Genomic DNA, 12,614 nt, shown 5'->3' on the forward strand with positions numbered 1-12,614 from the left:
TTTTTTTTTTTTTCCAAAATTTAGGCCAGCTGAAATTACTTCATATTTGTATAAATGTAAACGCCTAATTGTTTAAGTTATTTCATTTTTTTATTTATTTAAAAGTACTGAGAAATTTAGAAACACGAGCTGTGATTTATTTTTTTTTTAATACTGTGTATGGATATAGTAATGGGCAAATCTGGGCTTTGTGCATCTCCAGAACCCAGGCAAACTAGCTGAGAAAATGATTGGTTTAGATGGGTCCATCGTTCACGGAGCCAATCCGAGCACCTCTTTTGGTTTTAATTGATACTTGTCATCCAGTCATATGTGAGATCTTTACCATGACCACTTTAACCATACAGTCATGCTTCATGAAGCCCTGCTTTGTCCATATTTACTTTGGGGTAGTTTACTGTGCTGTGTACATTAATCTTATTGTTTCCCAGCATTTGAGATTCCTAATGAGTAAAACACTTTTCAAGACTGTGCACACACCCACTTTGCTCTAAATCCATAGAAGCAACATTCTTAAAGAAATAAAGAATAAGCTGCAATCAGTTTTTTTCCTAGAAAAAGAGATGACAGGTATTTTTCTAAAAAGATATTGTTTTGCTGACAGTTTTTATCCGAGCAAAACGAATCCTGTTTGTTACTGCTTTCGGCGGTTTCTTGATGAATGCACTGTACAGCACACTAACCAACTCGATAGCTCCTTATAAAGGAGTTAGTCTTAATCATCGAGGGATCAGTTTAAGATCATGGTCAGCGCCGTGGGGCAGGACGGAAGGGAAGTAAAAGAATGTCTCATTTAAAGCAGTGGATGAATGTATTTAAGTGCTGGGCAGCCTTATTGAATAGGATTGCATCACATGAAAGTGTTCCTCTCTGTGCTTAGAGCTGCTGTGATTCCCTAACAGCACTGTCTGCACATACAGCTTATGACCCCCATTTTGAATTGGGTAGTTAGCCACAAATAAGGCTTGGGACCAGTCTCGTGGTTAGATATCTGTGACTGGAACCGAGTTTACCCAAAGATGCCTGTTTCAGCCCCCGCGTGAATAAATCCGCCATTCTGAGACGAGACAGAGAAATGGCGGTGCCTCTCTTTTTCGAGGTGTTTGTCCTTGCTGTCCTCCACACACTGGGGAAAGTACTGTTACTGTTATAAGGGAGCCTTTAAACGTTCGTTTTCCCTTTCCTGTCTGTTACACAGTTCCAAACTGTCTCCATGAATTCACCTGCGTGGGTTCGATTCATAGTAAGGAAAATGTGATTGAATTGTAGATGGCAGAAGCATATCCACCAATCCACACATGGAAATTAAATTGTTAAAAGCATTTGCATCAGATTTACAAGGAAGAGAAATGACAAACTGATGTATTTTGTAATATTTATATCATACCTATATATTTAAAGATCTGAGTTTATATATAAATATAAAGTTTCTTCTACTGTAAAGAAATGATTAAAAAGAAACGCTTTGACCATGTCCAGTGTTGTTGTCTGATCTTGTGTTATTCCTGCTTTTGCTGCAGTCCTGCTCTGTTGCTAATGAGTGCTTTTGCTTCAATGTTTTCCTCCATTTTAGAGCTAATGATATATTTAATGCAAAGCCATAATGCTGAGTAAGTCCAAACATCACTGTGACTGTGTGTTTAATTATTGTCCACAGCGCCGAAATTACAGGCCTTTGAGTGTTTGTCTGCTAGAGTTGTGTGTGTAAGTCTCTCTCTCTCTCTCTCTCTCTCTCCTCTCCCTGTCTCTCTCTCTCAGGGTCAGTTGTTGTTGAAATATATTCCTCCCAACTGTATCTGTTTTTTATGTTTTTAAGCGAAGTAATAAGGTTAACTTTGTAGCTTGTGCTGCAGCAGTCCCTATGGAGAAGGTAAGTCACTGCCACCTGCTACCTGAACAGAATTCACCTGCATGCTTGGTTGCGGTGCAGTGAAGTGCCCCACCAAACTAACTTATGGTTCACTCACTCGCTCACTCACTCCTTCTCCCCTCCTGCTTGCTCCCATCCTTCTCTCTCATTTATTCTCTGCTTATCGGGGATGAAGGTGTGCAGTTGAATGGTGGGATTGTGATCAGGGGGAAGCTCTGTGCAGGGTGTTGTAGATGCTTAACTGAGTGCTGCTGTCTTGGTTTAAAAATCTGGAGTGAAGTTGGACTCTCAGAATGCCAGGAGTCCCGTGTTCCAGTGTGTAACTTGGCCCGTAGAGGCCTCTGTCTGATAGGGAAAGTAGCTCTCTTTTTAACTACTGACACTATTGGTCCTGAAAGTTAAATAAAATTGGGGACCTGGTAGCTGAATGTGTTTTGGTGCATTAAAAAAAAAAAAAAGTTTCATACACTCTGGCCTACCAGGTCTGGATCTAAGGGGCCTTCTGCATTTGTTTTACTTCCAGTTATCACTGTATTTATATGTGGCTTTGAGCACGTATTCGTGCAGCCTCACTTAAGTCTTAACCTGGAACAAATCGACACATTTGAGAGAGGCCTGCTGAGGCAGAACGTCTTTGCCTTTGAAGTCGTAATCAGATTTCGGAGTCTGGAATGCCCCATACGGGGAAGTTCATTACGTGTGTCCCGTAGGCACTAAAAAGGAGGGAGGGAAATTGCTGGAAATGACGGACGTAATAAAGCCAGCACGGGTCTGTGTGGTGAATGTGACCTGTAGTTGTGTGCGTTCCCTGTGCCCGATGGTGATGTTTGTGCTCTCCCTCCCCTAGGATGCTTTGTGTGCTCCCCAGCAGATCCTGGAGGACGAGGGCTTGACTCGGATCGCCCAAACCGTCCAGTCCCTGTTGGAGCTCCCCCTGTCAGGACCCCGACGCTCCTCCCGTCAGGACTCCCAAGGGCTGCCCCTCCAGGCGCCCGATCAGAACCCCAACAGCCCTCCGTAGCACTTACTGCCAGGTTCCGGGTGCGCCAGGTTATCCGTGTGTGAGATTGTAATGTCGAGGAGTTTGTAATGTCAGGGTTACTCCGTACGTTTACAGTTCCTACCACAGGGAACCTGTCGGACTCTACGCAGGTGAGACTCCAGGCAGATTCAGCAGCGACTGCACACTTCCAATTACACACATTCTCATGCGATTATCATGAATAGGCACATTTTTTCAAGGAAACCGATGTTGTAAATACATGTAGATGCATATGTTCAGCAGCGGCTGTAGAGCTTTGTTGTTTGCCTGTCTTTTGTGAGGCCGAGTGCCTCAACTCCAGAGACTGATGTGGGGTCACTCAGAGGGGTCATCGCTGCCTTTCATATGCCCGACACTGTAATCATGAAATTGACGACAATAAAAGAAGGGGACTGATAAATACTTATATTAACAAAGCATGAGTGCATTTTTATTTGTTTTTATTTATTTTATTTATTATTATTTTTTTTTTGGTCATGCAAGAATTTATCTCCATCATCTTTGGTGTTCCACTCTAGCAGTGTGAGTGAGGAGGTTTTATAAAGTCTAATTTTATTTTTGCTAGTTGTCACACGAAGGATAATTTTTCAAATCAAGGTGATAAAATGGGAAAGGAGGCTTGTAGGGAATAATAAGAGCATATGGACATGTTTCCCTTTTCTCCCTTGTCATTAATTGGTCATCAGATTGGTTAGGACAATCACACGGGACATCAGGGATGATCAGAGCCTAGTTGTTAATTTTGAGTTAATGATGAAACCAGCCAAAGGTTGTGTAGTATTTTCTTTTTAATTGCTGTTTTGTTAGTACATTTTATCATCACATTAACAAAATGTCAAGTATTTACAATAAGGAACAAGTAACAATTTATAAATTCTGATTTTTGTTTTTTGTGAGTATCTTTAAAAAATATATTGTCATCACCCACCTTAATCACAGTGCTCAATAACAAACGTTCTCTGCAGCCATTTTAACAATCGGATGTTCACATTTATTCAGTTCTGTTTTATCTTGTAGTGTATTTCTTCACCATCAGAAATTAAAATGCTCTTCCAGGTAATATAATGACCAATTCGGCTTGTTAATCAGAAGGCAATCTTTCCAGGTCCTAATTGAATTAAATTTTAAATGGATTCACTGCAAATCTGCAGATCTCTGGGACCAGGATATCAGATATAACTTAAGAGAAACAGCTTAGTGAAACATGGCTTCAGTATACATATTAACAGTTTTATTTAAAAATAAAACGCTACATAAAATCTAAAGAAACTGGTTAGCCCTTTAGCGTTTGCGCCCTCTTAGCTACACACCTGTCTACATGTGTACAAAACAGCACTTGAACCATCAATGAAGTTAAAAGGTAGGCAAAACATTCAGAAAACATTGTCATACCTTTTAAACCAGATGGAAAAAAAAACAAACCCTTGAGAGGAACAGTTCCAAGCAGCTACTTCTTGTGTTTCCCAGGGCCCCTTCTTCTCTTTAGGTCATCGATGCCTACACTGAGACAAGGCTGCTGAAACATCTGAGCCATTAAAGTTAATTTAGGTCAAAGCTGCTATTTTTAATGCCTGCATGGCTGAATATTTTAGGTGCGTAAGTAAGCTGCACACAACCGTACGCACTCAGATGTCAAGATGGAGTCTGTCCGTGGCTCTGCTCGCTTGAGGTACTAGGGAAGGGAAACTGCTAACAGGCTAAACCGCGCATTGACCGCGGCGTTTCCACAGACCAGCTCATCCGCGTGCATGTAGCACCATAAGCTCACGCAAGAAACAAGAGGCCAACTCTAAACGTTGAACAGGAAAGATGGTAACTGGACAGAGAAAAAAAGATCATCTCAAAGGGATGAAATGCACTTGTTGGTAATGACGTAAACAGTACTCCTTTTCCCTCCACCTCTTCTTTCCTTTTCTCCCCCTCTCCTCTTCCTCACGTTCTTCCTCCCGTTGTCGCTTAACTTATCTAAACGTCCTTTTCAGGGCCTGGTGGGGAGGGGTGCAGGGTTAGTAGGTGGCGTCGATGGCGTTGATGTTGCTGTCCATCTGGTGTCGGAAGGAGACACGGGCCTTGTGGGAGAAGTAGACCTGGGACCCCCCCACGCTGCTCCCACTTTCCCCCTCACTCCCCCAGGAGGCCGTGGAGGAGAGGCGGGGCTGAACCTCATCGGACGACACTGGGGCGGGGGCGGGTGGAGAGATGTGGAGAAAGCCAAACAGGAAATGGGAAAAGGAAAAAAAAAAAAAAAACTTTTGTTACTGCAATAGTTCAGATCAGTTATTCTTGTGGGTTTGTGGTTTTAATTCTACCCTCTGGCTGAATTACTCAAATTTGAATTTTAAAAAAGTTGTACAGCTTGTTTTAAGTCTTACATGGTTGCTTGTCTAACTTTGCATGTTACACTTTCAGCTGACCCTCAGGGTGGGGCGTTACCCCTACAGATCCCTTCCCCCCATCACAGCCACCGCCATTTCCCCTTTTATCTCCACCGCCTGCAGTGCTCTTACCTGCCTCTTGGGGGCACTGCCTGCCCTTGCCCCTCTCTTTGCAGCGCCTGTACCAGGGAAAACACTGCAGCACCTTCACACCCATGGACACAGGAGAGGCTGGAGACAGAGAGAGGGAGAGGAATGAAGGGAGAGAGGAATGAAATGGAGGGAATGGAAATGAGAGGACAGCAGGGGGCAGACATGGAGGAGGTGAATGAAGAGGAAGGAGTGATGATCAGAGGCAGGTATAGAGGGAAGGGAACAGAAGATGTGATGTGAAAGGGTGGGATAGATGTAGAGGAAAGAGGTGTGGAAGAAAGTAGGAGAGATGAGGAGGAAAAGAGAGACAGTGGAAAGCACTGTTAGCATACAGCATGTCATATCTGTGGTTGTACACATTTAAACACGAGGTTAATGGGAGCCGTGAAAACTAAATACTTTCCTAGTCGGCACAGCTGTAAAACAAACTGGTTGTTTTTCAGCAGCATAAAATTATTGTTTTTATGGTTTTGAGGCGAAGTAGACTGCAATCTATGGTTTGTAATTAGAAGACATAGCTGCCTCTTCCTGTAGAAAACAGACCTGTTAACTTTAACTGTCAGCTTAGTATAATTCTCACGTGATATCATTTTCCATGGAAGTTTTTTTTTCCTCTTTCCACCTTGGGGAAAACTGGCAAGTAAGCAGATCACTGCGTGTCATAACGAGGAGCTGCTGGTCTGGCATGATCCATTCGTTACCAATTTACAGTCCAGCAAATATATACAAACAGCCGCTTATCGGAAAGCCACAAATCAAATGCCTCACTTAAGAAAACGAAAGCATCTCAGTGAATTGAAAACCATCCTGGCTACCACTTGCCCCCACCAGATGGAGAATGGAGCGGAAAGAATCTGATTCATGTTTAAAGGAATAGTGCTGGTAACTGCTTTCCGTGTCCATGTCAAAGTGTGGAATCATGACCATGCTTAGCTGGATCCCTGTCTGGCCGTGGAGTTAGGGTTTTAATCAAATTAGTTCCAGTCTGCGGCACAAATAGTTCAATGTCGTGTTAAGCTGCATCTGTGGGCGTGGCAGAACAATGCGATGCACTCCATATCCCATTACCTAATCCTGTAAGGGACGTCATTTGTTTATGAGCGTTCATAAACACTCGGAGCCGCGTGTGGAATTATGCTGACGGTGTGGCGCAGTTCTGAGGCTGGCCAGCTTTGCCCTCTGAGCGTTACTGAGTCATAACCCAAATTCTTTTTGACATCCAGTAATCACGCTGGGCTGTCTAAATGCTTTGTTTGTTTATCTTTTTCTAATGAGGATGTTCTAATCTATTTGGGTCCACCTCAAATGAGCTGCCTGCCACTTGCACTCGCCCTCCTGAACCCGTTTCTGAGTTTCGCTGCATCTTGGTTGGAGGATACTTTTTTTTTTCTACTCTGTCTACTCTACTCTTTGCTTGGTCAGATGAAACTACTGCCATGAGTTGCTTTGAGTAACAGCAACAATTTTCCACCTCCCTTTGGAAACACTGCCATGAATGTGTTCTTCATTGTATCTCTTCACATGGTCTTCTGTGTATAATGCGTTTTACTTCATCTTTTCTTATGCACGTAGGCATCTGTCAAAACTCTAAGAATGCACTCTATGACCAGAATGTATCCGCCACTATGATTGACCAAGACACAACCGCTACAATAGTCCCCCTACTGGAAAAACAATCTTTACACAGAAATTCAGCTTCTACTGTAGCACTGCACACTCCAACACACTTTCAACAGCTGCGGTCACGCTCAGACCGGAAACCGCAAAACTGCCACCCGCTGACCGCAACGCGACCGCTTTGTCTTCTGTGCCATCGGTCAGGTCATATCATTCACGAGCAGCAGGTCTGATCCCCTTTGAGCCACTGCTCAGAGAAAGTACTCAAGGATTAACAACAAGACTCCGGTTCCACTGGAGTTCCGCGGAGGACGACTCCATGTTTTACCAGCTGCAGGAGCACTCAGTGCCAGAGGTGAAATGGTCTTTCCACCTGTCCCCTGGTTTTCCAGCTCCTGGATTAGGAATCCGTTTGGGCTCAGGGAAAATAAGGGATTCTGGGATTTGAACTGGGAATTGAACTGTGATTAATATTGTGATAAACTGAGTGATAAGCAGATCTCAACAGATCATAAAATTTTAGTCTCAACCGGCTTCACACAGCGAGACACCTGTCTGTTTCATACTCAACATGTGTCCTGTCCCTGCGGAACAAAAACAGTTTCATTTATTCTCATCACAAGGGGCACTGATAAAGCTTAAATATGCCTTAACATGTAGTTACCGCACGTCAAGAATGCGAGCGCTTGCCTCTGCAGCTATTTCTGAAAGCTGAAACGGGCTGAGAGGTGTTTTGCAGTATGAGAGTACTTCGAGGGAGGGAGGCGGGGAAGGGAGAACACCCAGCTCACGTACACCACGCATTGTGCAGTGTGTGTTTTTTTTTTTTTTTTTTGTTTCCGTGCTCCAGAGCGGCAGGGCAAGAATAAAAGGTTTGTGTATGAATGTCTCCCCCCACCCCTTCCCCACATGCCCCTGTGAATAGGTGGTCAGGACAGCGGTGAGGAATTTCAGGCCTGGGTCGGTAACTCCTCTAGTGCTGACTACAGTGCGTTTGACTGCGTCCAGCAGCCAATGCCACATAGTCAGTGTCTGGGCCAAAGCAGAAAAAACAACGCCTCACACAAACCCAAAAGAAAGAAAAGGAATGGCTCGACCTCAGACAGCTATCTGGGGTGTTTTAGGGCTTTTTTGTTGTTGTTGTTTGTTTCTTTCAAATGGTGGAAGGGGGTGGGGTTTGTGTGGTGCAGATTAATGTTATTTTTGTGTTGCAGTGCTTATTTAAGCATCTCAGATAGCATACAGACTTCCATAAGAGACTGTGCCATTAGGCAGGATCCAGTTTCCCACAGTTAGTTTGTGAGCTCCAATGTGCCTGACTGATTGCCAATGATTTTTTTTTAGGTTTGCAAGGGTTGAAAAAACTAGGAGTTTGGAACTTTTGTCCATCTGGCTGCCTAACATTTACCCCTTCTCAAAATTCATCAAAATTTACTGGAACCCTCACCCCGGTCAAAGGTGAGCCAATCATTCATCATTGACTAAGTTGTTGAAAACATTTTTTTTACAAAAAAAATGCATGCATAGCCTTTCAAGCAAACCACATCTTTTGGTTTCAAATGAAGGATTTTTGATCATTTTATGGTTTATCCATTTCATCGTATTGGGCATTTAGCTGACTTACTACCAAAAAAAATTACAAAGAAAATAAATCTGCATATATGTAATTTCCCTCATGTCCACATCTCGGCGTAAAATTGATTCCAAGCAGTCATAATTTGATCGGCTCCAGAAAAGGAGCTGTGAGGCAGCTAAAAGAAACTATGGCAACTGAGTGCACTGTTGAAGAATGTGGTGTGCGAGCCCATTTATTCTTTGAGGGCTGGTGAGATATTACAACTCCTCTCCAAAGCCACTTCACCCAACACCCCACTTACTATTTCCATGCCCACCCCTCACCCTGGTGCGAACATGCGGTACCGTGCCCGCTGTGAGATCATATCGTCCTCATAGCTGGGCGCCTGGCCAGTTCAAATAGAGACATGGCGTGTCCCACTGGCACATACTCATGCACCCCACCCCTCCAAAAACTTCTCCCAAGCCAGTCACTATAGATAGCACTATATTTCTCTCTCAGGGACACTAGAAAAAAAAAATCTCCTTGGCTTAGTGCTGCCTTCGCTCTCCCACCCCCCGCCCCTCCGCACACCCCACCCCCTTGGGCTTTCTGTCAGGGGCTCTGGTGCTGAAGGAATTGAATGTAAACCGAAAGGAGTGACGGTAAATTCTGTCACACAGCTCCTTTCTGAAGTGCACTGCATTGTCTCCCCTTTGGATTTGCTGGTAATGAGTGGACGCATGGAGTCCCTGCTGAATTGTTTTGCTTTTTTAAGTATCCAACCTGCATCCATCTGTTTTCTTTGGGAGTCCACTGAGAAAGATAGGACACCTAGATCGTTCCTATTAACCTGTAGACCGATTACTATCATTATTGGGGTGTAAGGATTCTGTTGTTTGTCATTTTTCATGGAGTATTTTCGCCTCTCCGTCAAGGTTTAGATTTTCTTTTTTGTGACATTAGCCTTACCACATTAGCCATCTACTAGCATCTCAAACACAGGAGTGGCCGTACAATCCCAAAATCCTTAAGACTACGGCAGTAGAGCGCTCCTCCGCCATGAGAGGAAGCATTGGACAGGAGGGGGGGGACAAAACCCAGGGAAAGTTCTTAGTTAAACATGCCTAGCATTCGCCCATCAGCTTCACAGAGGACGTCGGCTTTTCATTAATTTACCATACACCACTCCGTGTACCCAGCCTTTTTAGATGTAGCACTTTTTCTGGAGACTACAAAATTAATTTCACTCTTCAGTCGGACGAGTGTGTTGCACGTTGTTAGTAAATTGTTTATATTTTTAACAACCCCTTGTGCCCTTGAAGTGTTGGCAACGATATGATGCATTATTATTTGGGGGAAGAGTTAATTTCATAAACTGCACAGTCCATTCCAGGATGGAACTTGGTTGAGGATGTGGGTGCGGGGCGGCAGCTGAAAAATGTATTTCAAATGTTGCATCGCAACATGAGATGTGTACCTACTCTACTGGAAAGACGCAACGCTTTATTGGCCGTCTGCCGAGGCTCAGCTACAGCAGTTTTCAATAAGTTGGATAATAGTACTGTGGGTGTACAGGAGACTAAGCACTAAATTAATTCGCTAAGAAGGTTGACATTTTCTTCGGTATTTTAAAGTAATTTCTGAAATGTACCATTTAACTTCACATATCGGTTGTGTCATGGATGAAAATAAACTATACACGTTTGCGCGACCGCTATTGAGTTAAGCAGTCAACTTAACATTAGAACAAAATCTGCAAAAAAAAAAAAAAAAAAAACTAGAAATGAGAAGTGGTCGTACTTGCTTGTCGCTGGTCCAAAACTGCACTGAATAAAAATATTTTCTTTCTTGCACACCTTCTTGGAACTCCCCCGACAACCCCGCACTAAAGGCGCCGTAAGTGCGCAGATCAGGATGAGCAAATTGACTGGCATGAAGAATTAAATCCATATCCATACACTCACACACCCACGAAAATACTGTACATTAGCCCACGCACGCGCCCCCACACACAAGTCAGCAAACGTGCAATGAAACACGTATAAATTCTGTTGTTGAAAACACAGCGGCTCTTTGCACAATATTGACCTATATAGCGACAGCAGTAACAGGTATTTCATTGAGTGTACTCTGCTGTAAAAGACTAGGGTGCGGACAGCTGAAACGCCACGGCCTCTGCCTTTTCCCTGAATCGTGCGTTATATAAAATGGGCCGTGCCAGAGATAATCTGGAGTTAGAGAGCAAAGTGGATCAATCTCTACTTGGAAGCGAGAAATCCTCAATTCTTAATGCACCCTTGGCGAGTGTCAAAAATAGGGCATTTACCTTGAGAAAGAAAGCCTCGTTGAAGACTATTATTAGCATGACGAGACGGAGCATCAGCGTTAGGTTACATTCAAGATCAAGTGGTTATACACTCGATTTAGAATCAATAGCTTGCCTCTGTAATCGTGGTTTGGTGTTATTCCGTGTTGCATTCGCTGTGTATTCGCACACCCACCTTCGAACATATAGCGGAACGCACATCCCAGTGAGCAGTCGCGAGCGCTCATTCAGCTGAGTCCCAAAAGCAAGCTACTTTCGCAGACTTCAAGTACCCTCCATCACCAATGTCCCACCAGCCTGAACTCCTCACTCCGAAAAGATTCCGCTATTTTTTATTATTTATAACACTGCGTAGTCTTAATTTACTGAGAAGCGAACAAGTGCAGTAGTTACAAGTCTTGTAGTTATTGCAGCACTCAATAATTTTTGTGCGCTTTACATATCTTTAGCACGGACACAAATATTAAAAAGTTCATGAAGAACTATTGAAAACGTACCTGTTGCAGAATACAGCAAATCACGACGGAATATGTCGATATAGTGTGCTTATTTTGGTTTGAGTCCTTATTCACCCTGTTGCTCCTGTTAAACTGCCGTCTAATCTCTTACTTTTGCTTCTGGGGTGCCGTGGGTTAGCCAGCTTGAACAGCGTCCTTCCCGATGTATCGGTCCTCCCTCTAGCTACCCTGGTCGCAACCTGGATGCGAGCGGGCGTGAGCGCACGGTCCGTATGTGCAATGACAACATGGAAAGATTTTACTGGCGCGTGGAGCGCTTTAGCTTTAAATAGCTAATCTCTGGAGCGCTGCCACGCGCCACGCCCCCTTCTCTCTCCACTTCCCTCTCCCTCCCTCTCTCTCTCCCTCTCTCTCTCTCTCTCTCTCTCTCTCTCTCTCTCTCTCTCTCTCTCTCTGTCCTCAGTTCCTGGCAGGCTGCCAAAGGAGAGGAAAAAAAAGAATGACTCCTTGAAATTTACTCTTTTGAACAGCAGGCGTATAGTATTGCGTAATTGCATGTTCTGGAAGTTTTCACACACAAACTAGGGTGTTGGCAGACAGAAGCCTTTCTTACAGCATGGGTTGGGATCCTTACTGTAGTTGTGTTATGGAGTTCATAGAAAGCAGCTAACAAATTACCAGTCTGGTGTGACACTGGGAAACTTTAATAGATGTCGTTTCTCACCCTCTTTCATTACTTTCACATCTAGCCTCCCTGTTTGACACAACAGTAGGTGTTTGTCAGGGTTTTTTTTTAATGATTGTTGACCTGCAAATGACATAACGTTATAATACACAATTTTAACATGATGAATAAAATGTAATTTTCCCCAGATCTGTCTTGTTTCAGTTATCATGTTTAACACAACCGATGCCTTGCAAAACAGGTGCACATTTCCATCTGATCGCAGCTATGACACAGGCCTTGAGCTGTGTAGCCTGCTCCGAGGGGTGTACTCAAAATATGACATGCTCATAACATTCCACCGGTGTTGTAGCAATACAGCATTATCTCATTGTCACACCGTTCTGCCTCTCTTCACTCAGACAGACTTTAAGGTCGCCTGACCCTTTGTAACAGAATTGAGAGGACCCAGCCCAGCATGCAGGCTCAGCCAGATTAAGAAAAAGCACCCAGTGAATTTCCACACTGTTGATGAATCGAAGGTAAAAAAG

The 12,614-nt window shown here is 43.8% G+C and overlaps 2 protein-coding genes across 2 annotated transcripts in view; one reads left to right on the top strand and one right to left on the bottom strand.

Annotated features, from left to right (window-relative positions):
* Positions 1-4,232, top strand: part of lrch4 (leucine-rich repeats and calponin homology (CH) domain containing 4) — a 36,450-nt gene extending 32,218 nt beyond the window's left edge. The window contains exon 19 of the mRNA XM_036549033.1: positions 2,718-4,232. Within this exon, the coding sequence (XP_036404926.1) occupies positions 2,718-2,891 (174 nt within the window). The 3' untranslated portion in view covers positions 2,892-4,232. The remainder of the gene's footprint in view (positions 1-2,717) is intronic.
* A 323-nt stretch (positions 4,233-4,555) lies between these two features.
* Positions 4,556-11,712, bottom strand: si:ch211-237l4.6 (uncharacterized protein LOC446130 homolog). Its single transcript, XM_036549034.1, has 3 exons — positions 11,551-11,712; positions 5,420-5,518; positions 4,556-5,088 (listed from the first exon to the last, which is right to left on the bottom strand). The coding sequence occupies exons 2-3, from the start codon at positions 5,502-5,504 to the stop codon at positions 4,919-4,921; spliced, it is 255 nt and encodes an 84-aa protein (XP_036404927.1). The 5' UTR covers positions 5,505-5,518; positions 11,551-11,712; the 3' UTR covers positions 4,556-4,918.
* Between the last annotated feature and the right edge of the window lie 902 nt (positions 11,713-12,614).

The sequence above is a fragment of the Megalops cyprinoides genome, chromosome 16, assembly GCF_013368585.1.
Source record: "Megalops cyprinoides isolate fMegCyp1 chromosome 16, fMegCyp1.pri, whole genome shotgun sequence".
NCBI lineage: Eukaryota > Metazoa > Chordata > Actinopteri > Elopiformes > Megalopidae > Megalops > Megalops cyprinoides.

What these genes read in the sequence shown, in the direction of transcription:
- si:ch211-237l4.6 (XM_036549034.1), bottom strand. Translation starts at nt 5,504, where the DNA reads ATGGGTGTGAAGGTGCTGCAGTGTTTTCCCTGGTACAGGCGCTGCAAA. An exon ending in GCAGTGCCCCCAAGAGGCAG is followed by an intron (nt 5,089 to 5,419) that starts GTAAGAGCACTG and finishes CCCCCGCCCCAG; the next exon opens with TGTCGTCCGATGAGGTTCAG.